Raw genomic sequence first — 24,606 nt, 5'->3', positions numbered from 1 at the left:
CTGTGTTTGTTTTGCACTCTTCTATCTCCCACTCTAGTCCTGGATAGTCCTGAGCTTCTAATAGTCATGCACTATGGAACCGGTTGTTGATTTCTCATAGGTGATGGCTGGGTGCTGTCCATTGCTTCCTCTTAGAGGGAAAAAAATGCATGCAAATGGAAATTATGGATTTAATTTGGGTAGGGTAGCAAATAGGATCAAGGGAAGGATTAGAATTCATATATCCCCCAGCTCTTAAGCCTGGACTAAGAAGCAGACCATAACTGTTTGTCAAAATGGAAATTGATTTTTGAATCAAAGAAATTAACCAGACATTCAAAAACAGGAGTGCCTAAGGGCTTGAACTTGAAAATGCCAGAGTTCTTTGCTTTTGCTGAATTGTCAGACCCTCAAAGTCCCCCCTTTCCTCCAGAACTTTGTAAGTTCTGATCAGGGCATCTGTCAAACAAGGATTTTGTTCACAGTGGTGGGAATTGCATTGAGAAAAAGTAGCTAATTTATGGACACAGTATTATTCAAGTCTAACTCAAGGAGCCATTGCACATTAACATTTATTTTTATACCACTCATCCTGCTGGGAATTGGGTATGCCATGGCTGTCTTCCCCAAATGGACTGACTTACTGTATCCCCAGCACCTAGCACAGTGGCTGGCCCGTATAGCTGGTACTTATTGAATGCTCACTATGTGCCAGGCACCATACATGGATTATCTCATTTACTCCCCACAATGACATTATTCCCATTTTATAGATGAAGACACTGAGGCCCAGAGAATTTGATTAACTTGCATATTAACACATATCCATAAAAAGTAGAGTTAAGTTTGACCTTGATCTCTGGCTTTTAACCTATTTATATGATCCTGCTGCGATACTAGGCACCAAACATTTTTTTTAAATGAGTGAGTACATGTGTCACACTTGGGAGAATAATGGGTTTGGAGATTGAGCACATTGTTATTTAAATAAATCAATATACAACTTAAAATATTTAAGATTGATAATATTTAATATATAACTATGTATCATATGCTATATGAATGTATATAGAGAGAGGGGGAGGGAGAAACCCAACCAGGCTCTGCATGGTCAGCAGAGAGCCCGATGTGGGTCTCAAACTCACGAACTGCGAGACCATGACCTGAGCCAAAATTAAGAGTCAGATGCTTAACCGACTGAGCCACCCAGGCGTCCCTAATATCTTTTTTAGATGGACTTGCCACCATCTAGATTATTCTGCCCAGGCTCACCCACGTTTTCCATAACTACTTCCTTCTGAGTTCAGCCATCACTCCCCTCTTTGACTACTCCTCACCTTCCTGGGGTGCTTCAGGCAAATATTTCCTGAATTTTCACGTGAAAGCAAAGACCTGAAGCGAAGACCTTTAAAGGAAAAAAGCCCTGTTCTGGGTTTGCTGGCTGAGTCTATGGCTGACCTGTGACCGACCCCAGCCCCTCACAGAGACCCATGAGGCAGTGGTGTGGCTGTGTAGAGGAGACTGGGCAGTACCTGCAGGAGCAGTGAACGCCCAGATCCTTGGGAACTGGCAGCACTGCAGCCTGAGAGGTGGAGGCATCCAGGGATTCTCATCACCCAGAGATCACGCCTTTCCCAGCCCTTCGAATCAGATGATGGGATTTGAACACAGATGAACAGCCCAGTAAGCAAGTCACTGGGCTGTGCAATGGTGTAATGGCTCATTTTTTTTTTTCAGGTGTCCTAACTGAGCAACATAAGTAGAGTTGCCTGGAAAAATATTTAAGTGCAAAGTGCTTTCCCAACCAAGGAAGAAAGAAACAAAACACAGGAGCAAGAAGGTGGTCACTTGGGGCCATTGATTACAGTCCTTAAGATTGCCTTAATTGTAGGACACAAATTTTGGGATCTTTCTTGGCTATGGCATGTCCAGTGGAGGCCATACTCATCCCTGGTCTTCTGCAGCTGCCATATGATACTTCAAAAGTGCAGATTAAACCAAAGAAGGAAGTGCCAATAACAATCATAATAAAACCACCGCCCCTGCCACCACATATTCCATTGGCTTCTCTTTGGATAGCCTTTGTGTCCCCATCTAGACTTGATCCTTGACTCTGGCCTGGTTCTACTTGGTCCTTCTCCTCACTTCATCTCTTTGCTTGGCACTTTGACTCCTCCTCCTGAATTAACTCTGCCCATTGTCCATAGTATATTCTCTTCCCTTGGTCCCTCCCAGCTGTGACCCCCAGCAAGTCCCCCAAACAAACAGTACTTGAGGATCTAGGATTTTTGTTACTACATCACCTTCCTTAAGAACATGGCCAGTCGTTCTGGGCTTTTCTAATTATTTACTATTGATCTTGGAGTCAGAAACATAAGGATGAAGTAAAGAGGACTTGTTCACAGATGTCACATAGACTGCAGCTCTTGTCTGTTATGGGGCTTTCACACTGCAGCTTTCTGCCTTAGGTCCTCCAGTCCTGGTCCCTGTTTTTGCATGGGATCCTTCTCTAGCTACCCTAGTGTATGTTCCTTAACTCTGGAGGAAGATTCTGTCCCTATCCACCTAGATTTTCTCTTGTGGCTTCCAAGCACCCTATGCTTTTTCTCTGGTTGCCTTCTTCACCTTTGAGTTTTCTCTGGGAGAGAAGAGTTATTTCTTCTTTGTCTCGGGTTACAGGAAATGCAATGTTTTTCTCTTTCTGTTTCCTTGTTGGGTTCCCCTGAGCTTACTCTGGACTTTTGGTGCTGTTTGCTTTGTTTAAAGCTTGGCTGACTTGATGGTTTTCTAAGCCTGCATCGGGGTTCTCCTTGCCCTGGCATTTGAGGCAAGATGGCAGCTGCCCTGTTGTCCTGTAGCCCTGTAGTCTATCTCTGACTTTGCCACACAGAATCTGTGCCTGTTAACCCCTTTCAAAAGGAGATTGAGCATCCTGTCCTTTTTTTTTTCTTTTTCTATTTTTTTTAACATTTATTTATTTTTGAGCGGGGGGTGGTGGGGAGGGGTGTGGAATGGCAGAGAGAAGGGGAGACACAGAATCAGAAGCAGGCTCCAGGCTCTGAGCTGTCGGCACAGAGCCTGACGCAGGGCTTGAATGCACTAACTGTGAGATCATGACCTGAGCGGAAGTCAGGTGCTTAACCGACTGAGCCACCCAGGTGCCCCAGAGCTTCCTGTTCTAAAACCCTCTGTCCTACATTCTCAGGGCTTTTTTACTTTTAGCGAATACTATTTCTCATTGATTGATAACCACAGACCTACCTTGCTGACTAAAGCAAAGGCGCTTCTGGTTCTCACTTACATGTTTTAGGTTAGGAACCCACTTTCTCATCCCAGGCCCAGCCTTGCCAGCAAGACTTTAAAACACCACCACATGCAATATTTGTCAACTTCATGAAAACTGAAATGCAGTTAAATATTCCACCAAATGGAAAGGTGAGGTTTCACTACAATACATATGCATTGTCAAGTTTCTCAGCCTGCCTTCTTTTGAGGCATTAGTCATCTTGGGAAAATGCCTGTGTTTGTCATAGTCCTGTCTTTCAGAATGGAAATTTCCTTCCAAGACAGAGCACCACGGGCTCCAATATTTAACCTATAATTAGTATATCCCCTGGAGGATTTTCTCCTTTTGATGCGGAGGCCTCTTTGTCACTCAGGCTTCTGTCTGACGATGATAGGAACTGCAGGGCAGCAAAATGCATCACGAGGCAGGGAAATGTGTGCTCTGATCAAAACTGTTTGGATATTATGTGCCAGTGCAAACACTTCACAATCTAAACCCACAGGAAAACAGCGGAAAGTATAAAAGAATATTAAAAAGGAAATTAGAAGAGACACAAATCCCAAGTTTTGATCTAGTTTTGCATGGAACAGGATTGCTTCCCCTCCTGCTTCTTTCACCCAGTTCACCAGTATTTTTAGTTTTTGACTTTTCAGCTGCTCTTGATCAAGTGTGTTTTATTCATATAAACATCTGCCTGTGACTATTGATAAATAGCTTCCTCTTTCAGCCATCTGATTTTTTGGTTATGAGATGGCAGTTTACAGTGACAAGGCAGCTGTGTCTCGACAGTGTTATCATTTGAGGACGGAAAGAACACGGGCCCCACCAGTTCTAGAGAGCAATACGGAAGTCAGACCTTGTTTCTTGCTAAGAAATGTCTCCTTTTTGCCTGTTTCTGGCAGAATCTAGGCTGGGAGATCACAGCGCATGGCTGCAACAACCTGTGTTTAATGTGGTGACACTAATGAATTCTGAGAATTAATCTTCAGCCAGGAAAGTATGATGGAAGGTACTAGAATTTCAAATTAGTGGAATGGATTGATTTCCTTCAAGGGTAGAATTTGTTTCCATTTTCTTCTGGTGGACTTTTCTATTATATTCAAGCCACCTACCGTGGCCTTCTAAATCCAGGGTAAATCCAGGCACTCTATCTTCATGGTAGTTTTACATTTTTAATTTTCTTGTTTTGTTTTATCTCTTAGCACAGAGAGCACCACACCTACACCCAGGCTTTAAAAAATGATTTAAAAGCATCTGGAAATGAAAGAGTTGCTTAAGACTTTGGAAGAAAGTAGTATCCCTAAATCTCATCCTTGTTTACTTTTTTCCTGAGTAAAAGACTCTGGGAAGAGCTGAACTTGAGGACTATATTTCCCCAGCTTGAGACACTGACTTCTACAGAAACGACAGCCTACAGGTATCTCAAATGTGCTGTTGACAATCAGGCACTCTGGGTGTCTCCCCTGAGTCAGCTGAGATGAGGATTCTGCCACCCATTCTGAGCGCCTTTTACTGATTTCTCACAGCAGCACTTCCAAGGATGTCACTTGCAGGGCCCTGGTTCCACTGACACAAGAAAGAGTCTGTGTCCAAGTAAGTTTGGAAACGTGGGCTTAAACAAAATCAAGCTGTTTTCTTTATCCCAGAAGTTCTAAGAACATTTTATATGCTCATGTGCATTATAAAACTCCAGACTTACTTGGTTAGAGAATCAGCAATGTTTCCCAAACCTTCCTGACCGGTATACTAGTTCCTCTTTTCAGTGGAACGTCTTACGTGTTTCACCCAACTCACCTCATGTTGGCTGACCCCCACTTCCTATACAGAGGTCAACATTCTCTGCATTCCCTTATAAAAACTGCTCACTCCCTGGCTGGGAGAAAATATTCTGCATCTGGAACTTGCAATTCCTGGTTTAAAAAGCAATCCTGAAATGAATAAACATATTATATACTCCTTAGTTTTCAAAGTTTATGCTCCAAGTCAGGTTGGAGAATTCTGTCATGTTTTCAGAAATGACATGGAGACTGTCAGGTGTTCTTGTAGATCCAGTAGTCGATTCTGTCTTAATTCACTAAGTCCCTGCCTGGAAGGAGAGTAAGACAGAAATGAAGAACTGACAAAAGTAAATAGTATGAGTTTGGAGTCTTAGGCTATAAAGAATATACCCTAGTTAAAGTTGGAAGAGGGACTAAAAGAATTGTTCTTGGGCTTTCAAAGGAGGAAGCTTAGGGAGCACATGGGAATGTTCTGGTGGCCTTCTGAGTTCCTGGCTACACAGCTTGCCCAGTCTGGCTTCTTGCACTGCCCATCTAGTGTCCAAACTTTGAAATGTCTTCTACCTCTTTACCAACTGAGTTCAATTTCGTCCCCAGACTTCCTCCCAAACCTGGCTTGCTTCTTACCTCCCCCACCAAGGCTTCCCTGACCAAAACTCTCTGTCCCACCTACTGTTTTGCATTTTTAACAGTGCCATTTTAAACACAGTGCAGAGTGGGTAGGGCTCTCCCATTGGAGTCAGAGAATTAGCCTCATCTCTATAGGACTTGACCTGAACTTCCTCACCTCTTGAAAAAAGGAATTAGAATAGAAAATCTCAGTCCCTTAGCTCCAAAACCCTATACTTTTGTGTGATTATTTCTTATTCTGCATATAGAAGCAAACACTGGCTTTTGCTATTTCCTATGTTTCTTTTGTCCTCCCATCTTTCCAATTAGATTGTAGATCCTCAAGGAAAAGGGTCGTAATTCTTTATAAATGAATTTATTTTGGCTAATTCTGGCTGTGTAATAAATGTTTGCTGAATGAATGAAATGATATGATTCCAGTGACCTCAAGTTTAGTAATGCATGACTTTCAGCCCTATCTGCTCCTAAGGTAATACTGTCCTCTATTATCAGTAAAATAATAATTCCATTTCAGTCTGGCTGTTTGCTCCCCATGAGAAAGAAGTATGCAAAAGTGCTTTAGAATAAGGCTATACCCTCAAGGTCTTTATGCCCTTCTCCTAAAAATCCTCCAGTGCAGCTGGGTATGCCACAACTCTGCTTAGCATTCTTCCCATATACACTCATTTTCACTTTTGCTGATCCAATGATATGACATTCAGCCCACTCAGGTCTTACTGAGAGAACTAACAAATTCTTCTGATCATTGCTTCCAGAGAGTAGAATGCCTACCATCCTAATTGGGGGATCTTCAAGAGACAACAGATCCACTTGTTAGTTTCTTTCCTGTTTGATTATCTCACTTCATTATTTACTTGCCATTTCTCTTACTCCCTCTGTGATATAGAGAGAGCTTATCTCCAAAATACCAAATGATCTGCCAGCCTTGTGGGCAACCTTTCTTCCCCACTGGATGCTAAAATTATGAAACAAGATATAGTGCCTTTAATTACATCCCCAGACTCCAGCGGAGACATATTTTCATAAAACTGGAGTATGGGTTTCTTAGCCTCTCTCAAACACTATCCAAAGAGCTTTCATTATTAAAGTATCAGATAATACTTGTTTCTAGGCCTCATGTGAGGCACTGTCCCAAGGCACCTATCCTGAGGAGGAAGGAAGAAGCAGTTCCATACTACTTTCCCATTTACATGCTATGAATTTTCTGTTAGTGAATGTGGCACCCACCTTCATTCGCAGCCCTGGGGTTATCCGTTTGAAGTGTTGGCACTAGTCAACAGGCAGTTGAGGGTTGCCCCAGTACTTTTGTTCAGTGCAGGAAAAAATGTAGTGTGTCCTGACCCGGATCACTGGCCAGGCTTGATTCCTGGACTCCCATACTACCCAAGCGCTCCAAGGCTCTAGGGGGTGTGTGAAGCCACCATATCCATCTGCAGTGGGAACTCTCGGAGGACACAGACTGTATTTTAGGAGTTTTCATATACAAACCCTCAAGCCAGGAGGATGGGGCCACTACACCTGTATTACTGACCCTTTAACTACCAGGAGGTTCTTTATTTTCCAGGTGCTTAGGGAAGAAGCATTTATTTTCCTTTGGTAATCAAATATACGTTTACAGATGAATATACATGGAATCCAGGGAAGATTGTTAATATAAACACATGAACATAGTATTTTTTAAGGATGTGAGCTGACTTTTTTTTCTTTTTGGTAGGAAAAATACTAGATTATACCAAAGGCCCCTGAACCCATAAGAGTCAAATGATTGATTTCTTCCATGGCAAGGCAGAGGTGGTATTTATAGTCCTGCGGGCAACGGAATGGAGATAATCTAGATTCTTTTGGCATTTCTAACTGAAAGCTCTAGTTCCAATAGATAGCAAATCCCTTGAATCAGTTCTAAAACTGACTGGGAAATTTACTGAATATCTTTTCAGGACTAGGAGGTGAGGGATCAGAAAGTGGTTTGAGATGTAAAGTGAAAAGATTAAAGCCATTTTGTAAACCCAGCAGTTAAGGATTGTTGTAAGAACTCTGCTTGAGAGTGTTGAGAAGGCTCATCAAGGTGAGGCTGATTATTTTTACCATTTGTGAGTACATTTAATTGTATACAATTGTATACAATATGTTGTGTTTTGGATGTTGCTAGCACGTCACTGTTTGGAAAACTGGAAACAATTTTGTTTTGCAGAGTGGGCCGAATGGCATTTAGCATTTATCCTAAGCCTCCAAAGTGAGCTAAAAACTGATAGTTTAAAAGGGCAGTTGTTGAAATTTCTTTCTCTTATCAGGGGCATCTACTCAGAATGGAAATACAATGGTAATTGGAGGGGCATTATCAGATTCAATTTCACTAGAAAATTTCATTGTATCAGAATCATCTTTGATAACATAGGGCACAGAGCAAAACGTACTAAATTATTGTTTTCTTTGAAAAGAGCCTTTGAATCTGAAACAGAAAGTGGTTACACCAGTGTGGTTTTAACCAATTAACCACAGAGGAGTTTAAATGCAACCCACTTTTTACCATTTTCAATGGACTTTTTGTTCCCTGTTTGCATAATTCCATTCCAGTTCATCTGAATTATATTATGGTCACTTCCTGTTCTGAGGTTTTTCTGCTTCTTCAGAAAACATCAAGGTGTTAGACTTTCTCTATGAAGGTTTCTTTGTGATCAGTGTCTTTCCTTGCAAACTCCTGAATGCATTTTCCCTACCATCAAATGGTGGACATTTCATATATTAGGATTTTATTTGAGTGACAATATATAACTTTATACGTTTGTAAAATATATAGACTAATCCACCTGACTCCATCGTAAACATTTTTCTGTAGTGAAAATTCAGATAGAAAATTCAGTCTGATCAGTCTATTTTTCCAGTGTTTTGAGCACTTCAAATTCAATTAATGGCAAAAACTTACTGTGTTTTCAACATGTACTTCACACAAAATAAAATAGACTTCTGATGTACTGTTAATTCTACTAGCAGAGAATTATTTTTTTTACCTTCTGGTACGTACGGATAAAGAAAGAGCTGTGTAAGGTTAGTGATCAGGTTTTATAAATGATCTTTTTTGCCTCCTTTCTCTCATACTCACAGGGGAACCAGGTCTCTAAGATTGTACTTTGGATTGTTGTTGATTTTTGCAAACAGGTGTCTTATTAAGGATTTTGAAAAGCGGCCTTCTGTCACACATCTCCTCGACCACCCATTTATTAAAGAAGCCCACGGGAAGGTTTTATTTCTGCAAAAACAGCTGGCCAAGGTCCTCCAAGACCAGAAGCATCTAAACCTTGTTGTTAAAACCAGGTATGGAACTCGTCCTCTCCCTACTTCCTCTCTCTGGTTATTTATGAAAATGGTATGTCATGTGTTTTGATTTGCTCGGGATTAGTACTGGTAATTATCACATCCCTGCATTTTTGAGAGTTTCATTTACATGACATTAAGTACTCCACACTCAGTGGATGAGATCAGGAGAGCTTTAGAAACAAGCTGTCCAGGGGCGCCTGGGTGGCGCAGTCCGCTAAGCGTCCGACTTCAGCCAGGTCACGATCTCGCGGTCTGTGAGTTCGAGCCCCGCATCGGGCTCTGGGCTGATGGCTCAGAGCCTGGAGCCTGTTTCCAATTCTGTGTCTCCCTCTCTCTCTGCCCCTCCCCCGTTCATGCTCTGTCTCTCTCTGTCCCAAAAATAAATAAACGTTGAAAAAAAATTAAAAAAAAAAAAAGAAACAAGCTGTCCATTTGTGCTCTTAGGACTAACATCCCTCAACTGTGGCTGAAATCCCAATGTGTCCTCGAGTTCTAGTTAAACACCAACACACATATATGTTTATATTTAATATGAATGTGGTCTTTTTTTAATCAATAAAGGTAGCTGTATGAAAGCAGCCATAGCTGAGATCGTGCGAGAGATCTTTACTTGGCCATTGCTGATTAGAAAGCAGAAATGTAGGCTGTAAAGCGATTTTGGGAAGATTACAAATTAAACACTGGAGGATTTTTCTCTAATGTGCTCTGAGACCCTGTTCTTTAGGTAAAAATTCCTTAGGGGCAATTTAGTATTTTTAAATGATTTTTTTCCCCCCACAGGCGATGTCTGTGCTATCCAAAACAACAGTGATTCTCCCTCCCTGCCCTCCTTTTCCTAAAGCGTAGATTTTAAGAAATAAACGTGTATTTTCAGGGACAGTTGCTTCAAATGGTATTCCATGGTGGTCTCTAAGAAACAGATCTTTGGTTTCTGTCCAGAGGGTGGCAGAATTTCTCTTTAACAAAAATTTTTAAAATGCAAATAAACCTGCTTCCCAGCTCAGCAATTATTTGGTTTTATAAAACTGGCCAGGATGTAGATAAGCTCTAATCCATTATTATTAAGAGAACATTCAGAGGACTGGAGGTGAAGAAAATAAAGTAGTAGTCACAAGTTCTGGAAATATTCATGTATTCTGCAGAGAGCACTGTTTACAAATCAAAAAGCATCAGAACCCTTGGAGCTGGAGGCATGGTTTCAAGGTGACTATACCTTGCTGATTTTCCCTTCCACCACCAAGTTCCCTTTGGGTAGCTCAAAACAAATTTTTTCCTACACTTTCCCCTTTTCCACTGTCATTTGTGTTTCTATGGCTTGCCTACGGGATAGAGAAATTCTTGTGACTTTGGTGCGTTTTTGAAGCAGTAGGAACTTGCGTTTAAGCCCCAGGGAACTAAATCCCTTTTCTTCCCTGCTTTTGTTCCTATAAACCAATCACTGCCCCAAAACCACCCCTGTCCCCACAGCACACACAGCGCTAGCACCAAAAATGAGGATGAAATCAAATAAAATCAAACAGATGAAGCAAAAAAACAAACCCAGCACTTAAAGGCTCTAAGTTGAATCAGGCCTTCCCTCCTTTTCTCTCTGTTTGAAACCTGCTGCAGAACAAGTTCTGATACTGAAGTTGCAACGTTACTCAGCTTTTCACATGAGCCTGACTGTGCCAGTCCAGACGTGTGTTCTCTTTTTAAAGACTTCCCTTCTTTTACCGTAGAGAATCAGGCTCCAGTCTCTCTCACCTGCTTCCTCTAATTTCTCTTGATCTTTATTAACTTCTTTGCTACCAAAAATCTGGTAGCAAAGGCTTCTCACAGCATCTTTAGTTTCACTCACGAGTTTGTATTTCTTTGAAAGTCATTAAAAAAAAAACCCACAATCACAGATGCCTGGCTGGCTCTGTCAGTAGAGTGTGTGACTCTTGATCTCTGGGTTGTGACTTTGAGCCCCATTTTGGGTGTGGAGATTACTTTAAAAATAAGTAAATAAACTTAAAAAAAGAAACTCCACAGCCTCATAAATAGGAATCAAAACTATGAACAGCAACTTCCTTATTAAGAGGTAGGAAAATTAATTCTAAAGGAAACACAATGCCTGTCATTGACACTTAACTTACCATCTGTCCCACACTGTCACCTCCTTTTAGCAGCTGGCAGGAGTTGGCTACCTAGGTGTTTTTCAAGCCCACCCAGAAAAACTCTCAAATATCATTTGATGCTGGTAATTCAGTATATTTAAAGTTGTGAGTTTACAAGGTAAGGTGGGGAAAGCAGAAAATTTGAGGTGAGTGCAAAGATGAGGGATACCCAGCTTATCATTCTTCACAATTACGGTCACCCAGTGTGGTGGCTCTGCCAGGTTTGAATCCCAGCTCAGCCACTTAGGTTCAGGTTGTTAAATTGTTCTGTTCTGAGGTTTCTTCATCTATAAGATAGGGGTTCATTTGAGGGTTAAGTGAGTCAGTACATAAAAAGAACAGCTCTTAGTACAGAGTGAGTTCTCACAGTGTTAGCAGTAGCAGCAGTAGTATACAGGGTCTCTTTGATTCAAAGGTCTTCATTTCTGTGTAACACTAACTACCTCTTGGACTTAACTTGCGCAAATTCATCTCTACTTATCACATGACATCACGAAAATAAATAGTACTGAGCTACTGAACGTTAAAAATACCAGTTTTATCTCATTTAAAATCTAATTTATTCATTTATTCATTCAAAAGACATTTATATGTGTGCATGTGTCAGGCCCTCTGCTGAACAGAGGGACTACAAAGGCAAATTAGATACAGTTCCTGATAAAGAGCTAATAGTCCAGTGTGTGAAACAGACAAGAATCAGACAAGAACAGCTCAACATGAAAAGTACCTGGATGTTGAGGTACTTCCTGGAACACCTGGGAAGAAAAGACCCCTGGACCTGGTGGGAAGATGATCCTTGGAGTGTCCTGTAGAACAAACAGAGGAGTTGGGATTGAGATTATTTTAGGTAGAAGGGAATAATGAGCAGTCAGCAGAGGGCAAAGGCACAGAGACTCGGGAGAGCTTAAGGAATTTGATGAACAATTAGTTAGCATTACTGGAGCCTGGCATAGAACAGGGGGAGAGAGAAACAAGGCAGGCAGGAAGCAGGTCATGATGGGCTAAGGAGCTTCGATTTGTTCCTTAGTCACTCAAGAGCCCCTGAAGGTTTTCAAGCAGGCATGTGCTCCAGGAAGATCATTCTGATTGCAATGTCGAGAATGGAGGAGCTGGGCAAGGCAGGAGCCAGAGAGACAAAGTTGCAGGTTGTGGCAATTGCAAATAACAGAGGATATGAAGAAGATGGTATTGTCAGGACTTTGTGGTGGATTGGATGAGAGAGATCAGGCAGGGCGGGGGGGGGGGGGTGGTGGGTGGAGAAAGAAGTGGCACAGGGTCTACCCAAATTAGGCTGCCTCTCTGCCCTGGTTCAGACTGCAATCCAATAGAAATTGGAAGACACTAAGAGACAGAGACTGGTAAAGAAAGTTTCTTCCTCTTCCTGTTCTACCAAATGCAATGCCAGGTACTTCCAGAAATTATACAAAACTTCCAGCTTTCTGTCCAGAGTGGGATTCTGCAGTATTCCAGATGGTCCTGGATCTTCGAGCTGGACATACTTGTTTAGTTTTGAAAGCTAATGCAGACAAATGAGACCTAACAGCCTGCAGGGAAAAATGTCTTACTATTCCTGCAAAGGCAGGGAATGTTCTGTCAACTTTAGTATTTTCTCCAGGGGAGAGAGAAATTGAAAGTTTGAGGGGAAGAAGGCAGGTTTTTAAAGGATGGGGGAAACTTGAACAGATGAAGGGGAGGATCTTATATAGAGGGAGACATTGAAAATAAAGAGAGAGACAGTAATAGAGGAAGCAAGAGGAAGTGGAAACAAAGGCCCAAGAGGAAAGTTGACCTTAGGAAGAACCTCAAAGTTGGGAAAGACACAGAAAGGTTAGATGAAGATATCCAGAAAGTTTGAGGGGCAGGATGGGGGTAAGAAGAGAGGGTCCTATGAGGATACTCATGTTGAATTTTCTTTATCTTTCAAAAAAGATTAAGGTGATCTCAAAGTTGGGAGCAGACTGTTGGACTCCAGGAAAATGTTAACTCTCTGAAATAGCCACTAGGAGGAATATGATAAAAGGTTTATTAAAGATGGACATGATGATTGCTCAATAGCACAGAAAACCCATGAGGAACTTAACTGAATAGCATTCCATTGTAGTGAAGTTAATCACTATTTAAGATAATGCATGTAGAGCATTCAGGAGAGCACTTGGCACCAGAACCTCTTCAAAAATGTACCATCACCACCACTGCCCTTCCTATCTATTATCTCTAACTTCTTAGCAACAAGCAGGAGAAGTAGAGAAAAGAGATATATACCCAGTTCATCAGACTGGAGACTGTCTTAGATGAACATGATGGGTGGACAAGGGAGCAAGGGAGTTAAGATGAGTATCCTTGGGGTCTTTTTGGGATTTGGAAGAAAGTGAAGCCAGAGTAGCTTTTTAACTCTCGAGGTCTGGTCTAGGTCAGGAGACTGACAGTTACAATGCAGATGAAGAACAGATTCAGTGAGTGGATGGTGAGCAAGGGATTGTAGAGCTGAGATCTTGGGAACTTTTGAGAAATAACTGGGAACTAGCCATGGCTGAACTTGTAGACAAACTTGGTGGAGTTAGAAATAAAAGTTGTTGACAAGTTGAGGAACCCTGAGGTCAGTATGTGGGAAGAATTAACAAAGTGATTGGTGGGGGATGGGGGAACCAAAGAGCAGAGATAGAAAGGAGATAGGGGGGGTCAGTTGTTGGAGGAAATGATACACGTGTGAATTTTAAAAGGGAAAGATTGGTTAGGGATAAGTGTGGTTGGGAAATACAGAAGGGAGCCGGGAAGATGCCCCTTCCACTACCTTTTCACAGTGAGTGGCTGGAAAGTGGAGCTGGGGCAGGAGCATGATGGGCAGTGGTCCACTTCAGTTCTGTTGAGATAATTAAGTGTTCAAGAACAAGGCTAGGAATCATGGGAGCTTATTCACTATAGAGCAGGAGCCACACTGTACACGAAGAAGGGCTTGGATGGTAAGTCCCCAGCTCCCCTCTCCTGGATCTAAGCATTCTAGCTCTTCTGAGTGGTACAGTTGTGTGGAAAGCTAGGCTGTGATCCATTCCCCTTTCACATTGTGTCTGTGAAGCAACTGTGGAGAAGCGGCATTGTGTTGAGATTTGATACTATTTCCTAATGCTGACTACAGTGTATGAGTGTAACTGTTGGAATTTAAGTTTTTCCGGTAGTTTGTAATTTTGCCATAGCATATGTTTGATTCAGGTTCAGTAGAGTAGTTATGAAGACAAGGCTTACTCTCTCAGAGGAGGTTAAAAAGCCCTAAAATCCAGTGAACAATAGTTAGGCGCTACATTTTTTTTTTTTTTTTTTTACACTTAATTGTCAGGGATGCTTTTAAACAATTTGGCCATTTCCTTTACATCAGCTTCCATTGCCTTGACCTTCAAAAGGACTCTTCCCCCAAACCAGTTTTATAAATCCCTGAATTCATCAATATCATTGGCATGTTATGTCACTATTAAAGTTCAGAGAAGTAGACATGAAAACGTGTTTGTTTAATTACTTCACAGGAGTTAGTGGGAGGAGAGCAAAACCAGTGTCTGGAATGTGAGTGGAGGCAGGAATGGTGCTGGGTTGCCTGTGCTGTGACTCCCTCCTGCCTTCCAACCTCCCATTATGGGCTCAACTGCAGCCCTTAGTACAATTACAAGATCCAGCGTGTCTTTCCCCTGCGGGTGGCTTGGGACTCGCTGAAACCACAAATGTTAAGCCCTCAAATGCCAGGGGTCTAGTCTAAGTATTATTTGGTAGGGGAATTAAGTTGCTGGTTGTTTTCTGCTCTGTTAAATGGATTTTTATTCTACCCTTGCAATTTGCCTGGGGCTGATTAAAACAATGGCCTCAGCTTTTCTGATTTTCTTTTCAACCTGCAGCAGTGACCTTTAAAAACAGATTTCTCACTGCTTAACTGTCTAGCCTTCCCAGTAAGCCTTGTTCACTGACTTCCTCTTTTACCTGCAAACATGCATGTGCGCGTGCACACATACACACACTCATTCGCATCCACCATATTGCGTACACTGATGAGTTCCCGGACTCCTGTGTTAATGAATGACTTTTGAATGATTACTTTATCAAGTGCTGAAGATGCTTGATACATAGAAGATTAAAGATCTTCCTGTCCTCCTAACAGATATCAAGTAAATGCTAAGAGGTAAATGCATTATCTAAATGCATAAGAGGTAAGAGCATTCTGATATAATGAGTATCTGCTATCTATCTATAGGTCTATAACTGAATGAATAATATTGAATTTTCTGCTGTTGTCACTGATTCTTGCTGCCTAGGGTAGGTGGGTGTATCAAATTCTGTTTAATATGATTGATAATAAGTTGCTGATTTATTGGAATTCTGGCCAAAACCATGCTTAGATGAAAAAACAGGGAGATATTATAGTGATTTCCACCCAAACAATTCTGTTTTTTAATCTGTTTATTGTAGTGTTTGGTAGATATAAACAAGTTCTAGGTCAAGATAGAGCACATGTAGTTAGAGTTCTCTAGGTGGTATCTCCATCCTTATTTGACTCTTAGTAAAATGGCATCACACCTAGATGGCCTGCCGTTGTTTTTCTCCTTCTAGGCCCATAATTATACAGTTATAGTCAAATAAGTTTCTCTTTCATCATCTCTGTTATCAAAGGGTATATTGAAATGTAAATAATGATTTTGAAGAAATAAAACAGTGCTCTTTCTCCGGTTTTGAGTAACATTTTCCTCACTATACGGATGGAATCCATTGAATGTGGTGATAAGGGAGTTCCTCTGATCTCTCCGATTCGTCTGATCTAGTCCAACTTGTCAATTTGTCCCTGAGCTCTGTCCATGGCCATAGAAGCCTTTGCCTTAGAATTTTGAGGACTACCACCTTTGAGCCTAGACCTTTTTTCTTACTCCTTCTCTTCTCTACTCCTTTTTTTCTCCACCTTCAACAGATTTTATTTCCTTTTGTATCTGGAATCTAATGGAAGGGTTAGTCATTCTCCATTTCTTCCCATCTACTCTTGGATAAAGGAGAGGGCTCTGATCCTGAGTGTGGAAGAGCTAAGCAGAGGCATCCTTCACAATGGACCTGTCACTACTTGACTCTCCAAAATACCATCAAGCATTTCTCAGTGCAACATTTAACCTCTCTCACTGGCACATCTCTTGTAATTATTAGGCTGAAAAATTTTCTTTCTTTCTCATCCTGACTTTGCCTCAGAGGGCTTCCTAATGCTTTGTTCTTCATCATAGAACAAGAGAAGAATTCATCCTGCCACATTTTTGTGAGGCTCCTGTGGCCCTGTTTTGACCTACCTGCTTCCATGGGTATAGTTGATGGATAGGAAGAGAATCGCTTTTGGACAAAATACATAATATTTGTCAATATCTTTCTTAGGGCCAGCAGCTTGAACAAAGAAGTCTATAGCCCAGTGATGAGATATTAAAAAGCACTCTCACACACAAATGATTTTAACCATAATGGTGAGGCATAGAGATGAAACTATAGTGAAGGCAGAAGTACTTCAGGGATTTATTCTAAGAGAATAATACCCCCAGTATCTGAATCAGCTTGGTACCCTTTACAGCTTCTTTCTCACTCATGGACTGGGCCTGAGACATTCCAAAGCATTCTCCTTCCTCTGCCTCATCTATGCTGAACCTTGTCTTACAGGAACTCTTAGCCTCTGCCTTTCTACCCACTCTTCAGATCCATTTCTTACTCTCCACCCATTGCTTTGGACTTGATGTTTCAGACCTGCCCTCATTCCCACCTTAGTTCAGCCAGGAATTCTGACACCAGTTCTTACTTTTCCTGATCCCTGAAACCTAAGGTCAGTCCTACTCACCATCCACTATCTCCCACCAACCCCAAACTCCAAGAATCAGCCCAAGCCAGAGCTTTGAGTTTCTTCCTTTCTAAGTGTTAACCCCCGCCCCTCTCAAACTCCCTTTATCTAGGGATCCAGGCTTGGCAGCTAACATACTTAGAGCCTCATAAAAACAAATAAGAATCTAGTGAAAAGCAGTATGGACTTTGCTGGGATTTAAAAATGTCTTTTGAGTCGGGGCACCTGGATGGCTCAGTCGGTTAAGTGTCCAACTTCGGCTCAGGTTATGATCTCATGGCTCATGAGTTTGAGTTCAAGCCCCACATCAGGCTCTGTGCTGACAGCTCAGATTCTGTGTCTCCCTCTCTCTCTTCCCCTCCCTTGCTCGCACGCTGCCTTTCTCTCCCTCTCTCAAAAATAAGCATTTTAAAAAATGCCTTTTAAGTCATTGAAAACTTACACCCTTGATTTAATAGAATGCCTTTTGCTATTCATCTATCCGTGTATCTGTCCATTCTTCTGAACTTTGGAACATTCAATCCAAGTACCTTGTAGTTGGAAATTTGTAATTTTCACATTAAACAGGGAATTCTTCAGCAAAAATTGATAATAGATGCTATTCTCAAGTAAGGCACTAGATGGAGCATGTGAATTTAAAGGAAATTTAAGCTGGTAGTTACTGGTGACAAATCATTGAAAGAAAATTAAAAAATTTAAGCCAAATTATTCTGGTTAATTTCAACTAAAAATAGACAAATATTAAACAACATAATACTTTCTATGAGTATATGTAAAGTCTAAGATAATTTTTTAAAAACAAATAAAAACTGGAATAATTTTTTCTCTTCAGTAGACCCTCCAAACCCCATAGCCAAAGCAGGAAAATGAAGCAGTTGGCAGTTTCAGAATGCTAGTTGGGGAAGGCAGAGCTAGGGATATCAGATATTTTTCTTCACTGGTTGAGAAAGTGAAGTGGTCCTGATAGAGTAGAAATACCTTGCATCAACATCAATTTCTAGATTGCCAGCTTCGATTTTGGAAGCGAATATTGTCTAAGGAATTTGATGGCCAACAAGCATGGGAAGAGGTGATACATGGCTAATCACAGCAGGTAACATATTTTAAAAGTTGTTTATAAAATATAATAAGGGGAAAATTTTTGTGAGAAACCCCAATTTGCAGACAGCATCTGCATGTTTCCTGGAGATTAAATTTGTGATAGATAGATTGGCATATAGACAGGGCTCAAAAGATAACAGCTTCGATCCTGGTGGTATTGCAATGTACATGTTCACCTTGAAAGTCACAACTTTCTCTAGAGTTTATTTGTGATGTTGCACGTGAGGTTTTGTCGGTATTTCCATATTTGGTTGGCTGTAAAAATGTCATCTAGCATGAAGCTTGACATCCCTGTCTGTAGTTCAGGCTGCTTTTAAGTTCAGGTCAGGAGTTACTGGAGGAAAAATAATCCCTGGGAAACTTGCCATTGATTCAGTGGTATTTCAGATTCTGATTTCCCAGTCTGCCTGTTACCATTCACTTTTCAGAGTCACATGCACTCTGTCCAGGGTATTGAGCCACATTCAGGAGGGAGGCACAGTGGAGAGTACTTACTCCATCTTGACTGGAACCAGAGCTGTGGATGATTTTTTAATTCCTGATTTTCTTTGTTGAAGATGTATAGAATAAACTCTTAGTCTATTTCATACAACTGCAAGATACGGATTTAGGAAGGAGATAAACTAGCTGAATTTAATATGACAAGAATTATTTTATAAAAAGGGTATTGTGGTATTTCATTTCATGATGAACTTCAAGGGAAAAAATGCTTAGGTTTTATGTGGAGAGCATTTGGCCAGATATATGCACCCTCCTACTGTTTTATTTAGCGAGGTGGCTAGCTAGAAGCAGCCTCTGAGTTTTAGTAAAAATTTGTATTTCAATTCAATCTGATTTCTCTTTGACATCACTAATATGTTAGGACACAGATGAATAAATGCTTCTGTTTAATAATTTTTAAAATGCTTAGGTTATAAATTTGATTGTATTAAGTAAATTTACGCTTCATATGTTTTGAATCTCTCTGTGAATTAGCAGCAAGACTGGTTCTAGCACTGGAAACGACTAATACCATGCATGCATCAGACATCCTTTTTTCAAGTCTGCCAATGCTGGGAATTGGGAAGTAAAATTTAATTTAATAGGCAGAAAGAAGGAAAAAAAAGTCAATGTTTGCCCATTTCAATTGTATTTATAGAGTCAAGATTCAATATGTAGAGCTGTTGAGTTTGCTTCTTCCTTTTTCCCTACTTCTGTGAAATGCATGTAGCAAGGGACAAAGTGTACATTAGGATGCTATGACGCCCACATGGTACTTAGAGTAAAATGTTCAGTAAAGCTGGCTTCTGGGACCTGGCAAAATAACACTGTATCCTATGAAGCTGTGATGATGGTGAGCATAAAAGGTGCTGGTGAAGTACCGTGCAGTGATGCTTCTCTGCTGCTGAAATGATAGTACCTGGGAGGCATTTTCATGTGATTTTGTTTAGTTATTGGTATTCCGAGTAATATGTAGACTTGTGCAAATTGTTGATTCCAGATTTTGATAAGGTTGTAAGAATAGTGCTTGGTAACTGTTTTCAACTTTTTTTGCATTTCTGTATCAATGACCGTATCGTTCTCACACCCCCCCCCCCCCCGAGAGATAGATAGACCAGTCATGAGAGATTCTATTTATAGATGAAGAACACTGAGATGCTGGCCATTAATTAAGGGGATTATTGAGTGAACCACAACACACTCCTCAGAACCCTGAAATTAGGATCCAGAGCTTTTAACTTCTAAGCTGATGCTTTCCCCCTACACCACATTGAGTAGTGATCCCTTTATGAAGGGAATTATGGGAAGGCCTACTGTGACTTGAAATAATTTTATACCTTAAAGAACTATATTTTGGTATGCCAAAGGGGATTGGTATTGATTGCCAACCAAGTTTCTTAAATGCCTGTGGAGTAATGCCCCTTAAGAGAAAAGTCTCTCATATTTAGACAAGGGGATACATATAATGATACTGAGTGTCGCTTTGTTTCTAATAGGAAAAAATTGGAATCAACCTAAGTGTTGATCATCATAGAACTGGGTAAATAAATTGGTATGTATTCATATGATGTAATATTACCCAGTGATTAAAGTGACTGAAATAATGTACATGTCTGTATATACATATATACATAGTTTATAAAATCATAATGTTGAGTGGAAAAAACCAAGTTTCCAGAATGAAACTTACACTATATCATTTTTATAATTAACATATAGAAAATGTATATTGCTCATATGTATGACCAATATTTAAAAATAGACTGGAAGGTTACCCACCAAAGAGCAGTCATTCTGGAAGGGAGAATGGGATGAAACATGGGTAACAAAGGGATTTCAAATAAACAAATAAGATAAAATGTAAACATTTTTGATTCATAGATATTTACTATATTATTCTCTCAAGTTTTCTGCAGTTTCAAATATGTCTCAAAAAGTTGGGGTTGATGCTGGTGGATGGCATGAGGGGACCTCAAGGGAAGTACCGTGGTGAGAACTGTGTACCTGACAGTGAATAGGAAAAACAGGAGGAGATACTCATTTCTGGAAAGGCTGTAGTTGGCATTTAAGAAAAGCTAATATAAGGATTAGATGGGCCCATTTGGAAATGTTCCTCACCGTGGTAGAAGGGAGGCTTGAGGTCTGGAGCTCACCTTACTCCTGATAGCTGTACAGCAATGGGGAGGGGGCCCTACAGCATGGGGAGCTGGACTAGACTTGCTCTTCCTGTCCCCACCTCTGACGTCTCTGAACATATCTGATAAGACCGTGAATGAACCATTCTTGTCGCCTATGTTCTGCTATGCTTTTTACTCTATTAATGCTAATACTCTCTGGATAAATTTCTAGACATGAAAGAATGCACACCAGAAGACCCTATCATGTGGAAGATGCTGAAAAATACTGCCTTGAGGATGATTTGGTCAATTTAGAGGTTCTGGATGAGGTACTAAATATTTAGTAGGCAATCTCACCGATGACATTTGTTTCATGTGAATGGTCTGACCTTTTTCTTGTCGACCATGTTTTCCTAAGGTCACTTGAAAATTTAATTGTTTGTATAGCCTTGGGGTGAAGCTCGGGGAGCATTTGGTTACTGTGACTATGATCCTATGTTGTGTTCATTTTTAGTTCCCCAAATGTCCAAAACGATGAAAAGGAAAGGATTTGGATTTTTTCCAATAAAGCTCTTTATATTGTAAGCCTAAATGATCTATCACATCACTGGAAATTATTTTGTTTTAGAAAAAGTCCAGTTTAACTCTTAAGTCAAGATAGTTGTTTGTTCTTCACGAAGAGGAGCGTTCTCTTACGATTTAAATTGACTAAAAAACTTTCTTGTAAGAATAAATTTGATTTAAATTGAGTAAAAAAACTTTCTTGTAAGAATAAATTTGTTGTTATTATTAGAACTCTCTCCTGGTTGGAAGTAATGTTTACCTTCAATACCATTTATCCTCTTCTTAGGATACAATTATTCATCAGTTGCAAAAGCGTTATGTGGACTTGCTGATTTACACATATGTTGGAGACATCTTAATTGCCTTAAACCCCTTCCAGAATCTAAGCATATACTCCCCGCAGGTAAGGGGTGCTTTGAGAGCATGTTGCTTCTTAAGAGGAAATTAAAAACCACAAGGGAAAATAAAAAGAAGGGAAAAGCAAAAATAAAATTATGCCGCTTTTAGTGGTGTATAACCCACACTGCAGATAACAGTGCATCACAGATGGAGTTCTTGCATTTTGGGGGTAACTTTTTAGAACAAGATATAACAATAATAGCTAACATTCATTTAGTGCTTGCTATAGGCCAGGCACTGGCTTATCTCACTTCTCATAATCCTGTGAGATGGGCACTATTATTCACCCTGTTTGGCAGAAGAAGAGACTTAGCACTGCGAAGTCAACTCCCTTACAGGAGTTCATGAAACTAGTCAGTGCAGAACTGGGATTTGAACAGAGGCCTGCAGACTCAAGAACCTGTGCCTGCAGCCTTTCTGATGCTACAGTTCCCCTACTAAGTGACAAAGCCTTGGTTTCACGGGCAACAAGTACTGGAGCATTAGAAGTTTTCTTTAAACTACTTATTTTTTTCTTCAGTTTTCCAGACTTTATCATGGGGTGAAACGTGCCTCCAATCCGCCCCACATATTTGCATCAGCAGATGCTGCTTACCAGTGTATGGTTACTTTCAGCAGAGACCAGGTAATAACTCCCCTTCCCGTCCTGCCAAGTCACACAGTAGGGTGTGTTCTGTCTTCCTCTGCAGCTCTTATGTCTTCCTGAAAACTCCATTCTGGTTGCTGGTGCTGATTCAAGGAAATAGGAAATGAAAGAGTAGCTCACTGGAACAGGAACAATGATAGAAGCTACAGCGGCAGGAGAACGTGAAAATTCTTTTCCGTAACGTGAAACATTCACATCATGAGCACTCATTTTCCCTGATAAAATCTAATAAGAATGTTTCTAATATGAATGTGAGAGCATAGAGTCGACACAAACCTGATTACATAGCAACAATTGTAATAAAAACAGAATGTAGAATGACATATATGAAATTCCTTCCTATTAAGGTCTCAGAATTTTCGTGGTTCAGACCTTTTTGTGTTGTACATGGGTTGACGGGGACCATGCACCACATTATTTAGCTGCTGAGAAATTATGATAGATTTGGTAAAGACTGAACAGATTTTAAACTCGATGCTGGTTAAACACAAAGCTCACCCATACAGCTTCCCTTTCTGGACCTTTGACTCATAGTGGTGACATATCCAACCTTTGGCCCTTCCTTTACTTTCAATATGTATATTTTCCTTTGTGTCTTTAGTCTGTTTGAAATGTAAGTAACCTAAATTGGTGAGAAGATTTTGTGAGAGAATTACTGTGTGTAAATCTCCTGAGACCTGTGAAGTCTCAGCTTTGGATTCATTGAGGAATAGATGAAACTGTAACAGTGCAAGTTACAAAATAGAGTACATGGATTCACTATAGGTTAGAAACTTGGCTTCTCTAAATTCTTGCATTTCCCACAGACATGTGAAATATCCATAGATTTCATAGAGTGGAAGTGAATGGAGAGAGATACATGTATTTTCCAAGTTGAGAAGTTGCCCCACACTGTTGTTGTTTCTAACACCAAATGTTGTCTTTTCCAACACCAACCAGGTCTTCAATTCTCCCACGGTAACTGGATGTCCAACAACTCAATTCCATTAAATTCTGATACCTCTCAGAGTTAGTACAGACCCCACAGCATTAGGGCTCAGCCCCAAAGACTGCCCCCATTTAAGACTCCAGCCACAAAAGGGATTCCCAAGCTACCTACACTCTGCCCAGCCTGCAAATTCAGGGATTCCCACAACCACCCTCAGGTCTGATAATTCACTAGAACATCTCATAGAACTCAGGAAAACACTTTACTTAAATGTATTGGCTTATTGGGGCACGTGGGTGGCTCAGTTGTTTAAGCGTCCAGCTTCAGCTCAGGTCGTGATCTCATGGTTCATGGGTTAGAGCTTCACATCTCAGGGCTGGCAGTGCAGAGCCTGCTTGGGATCCTGTCTCCCTCGCTCTCTGCCCTTCCCCTGCTCCCTGTGGCTCTCTCTCTCTCTCTCTCTCTCTCTCTCAAAAATAAGTAAACATTAACAAAATTTACTGGCTTACTATAAGGATACAACTCAGGAACAGCCAAATGGAAGAGATTGCGCAGGGCAAGATACAGGGGAGAGGGGTGGTACAAAGCTTCCCTGCCTTCTCTGGGCATGTCCCCTCCCAGCATCTCAAAGTGTTTATACCAGAAACTCTGTGAATCTTGTTCTTTGAGTTTTTATGTCTCAGTCGATCTCTAGCCCCTCTGCATTCCCTAGGAGTTGGGATGATGAGGCTAGAAGTTCCCACTCTCTAATCATGTATTTGGTCTTTCTGGTGACCAGCATCTATCGTGAAGCTGTCTTGGGCCCTACTTGGAACCACCTGGTTAGCAGTTAGGTTTGATTGAAAGAGACTTGTTTGCAAATAACAGAAGATGATCCTTTTGTCCCTATGATTCAAGAAGTTCCAAGGGTCTTAGGAACTCTTGCCAGGAACCAGAGACAAAGACCCAGTGTATGTTTTTTATTATAATACACTCACTAATCTCCTTGATACATAAAGAACTCCTAGACATGAATAATAAAAAGACCAATAATGCAAAAAAAAAAAAAAGCAAAGGATATGGGCTAGTCACAAAAAGAAAATATGAATAATCTTAAACGTATGAAAAGACCTCAATGTCACTCATAGTGAAAGAAATGCAAATTAAAACTATACTGAGAGACTATTCTTCTGCATTTCAGATTGGCAAAAATCCAATATTGGTGAGGCTCTAGAACAGGCACTTTCCTGGATTGGTTCTAGTCCTTGGAAAGCAATTTGGTACTATCTATGCAGTTTACAAATGCATTTTATCTTTTAGTCTAACAACCCATTTCTGAGAATTTATTCTACAGAAGAAGCTGCATGTAGATATAATGCCCTATGTAGGGTTATTTGATGTGGTATTGCTTGTAATAACATAAGGAGTAT

At 40.7% G+C, this 24,606-nt stretch overlaps 1 protein-coding gene and 1 long non-coding RNA gene across 14 annotated transcripts in view; one reads left to right on the top strand and one right to left on the bottom strand.

Moving 5' to 3' along the window:
• MYO3B (myosin IIIB) overlaps positions 1 to 24,606 on the top strand; it is a 489,550-nt gene that overhangs the window by 239,458 nt on the left and 225,486 nt on the right. For all 13 annotated transcript variants that reach the window (XM_047872791.1, XM_047872792.1, XM_047872794.1 and 10 more), the window contains 4 exons: positions 8,830 to 8,985; positions 20,893 to 20,989; positions 21,511 to 21,627; positions 22,144 to 22,248. In XM_047872791.1, the coding sequence (XP_047728747.1) occupies positions 8,830 to 8,985; positions 20,893 to 20,989; positions 21,511 to 21,627; positions 22,144 to 22,248 (475 nt within the window). The remainder of the gene's footprint in view (positions 1 to 8,829; positions 8,986 to 20,892; positions 20,990 to 21,510; positions 21,628 to 22,143; positions 22,249 to 24,606) is intronic.
• LOC125173533 (uncharacterized) lies at positions 11,860 to 22,305 on the bottom strand. Its single transcript, XR_007155070.1, has 3 exons — positions 22,219 to 22,305; positions 13,918 to 13,986; positions 11,860 to 11,932 (listed from the first exon to the last, which is right to left on the bottom strand). It is a non-coding gene; the product is annotated as an uncharacterized LOC125173533 (long non-coding RNA).

This window comes from Prionailurus viverrinus, chromosome C1, assembly GCF_022837055.1.
Source record: "Prionailurus viverrinus isolate Anna chromosome C1, UM_Priviv_1.0, whole genome shotgun sequence".
Classification (NCBI taxonomy): Eukaryota; Metazoa; Chordata; class Mammalia; order Carnivora; family Felidae; genus Prionailurus; species Prionailurus viverrinus.
This window is presented reverse-complemented; position numbering and strand designations above follow the sequence as displayed.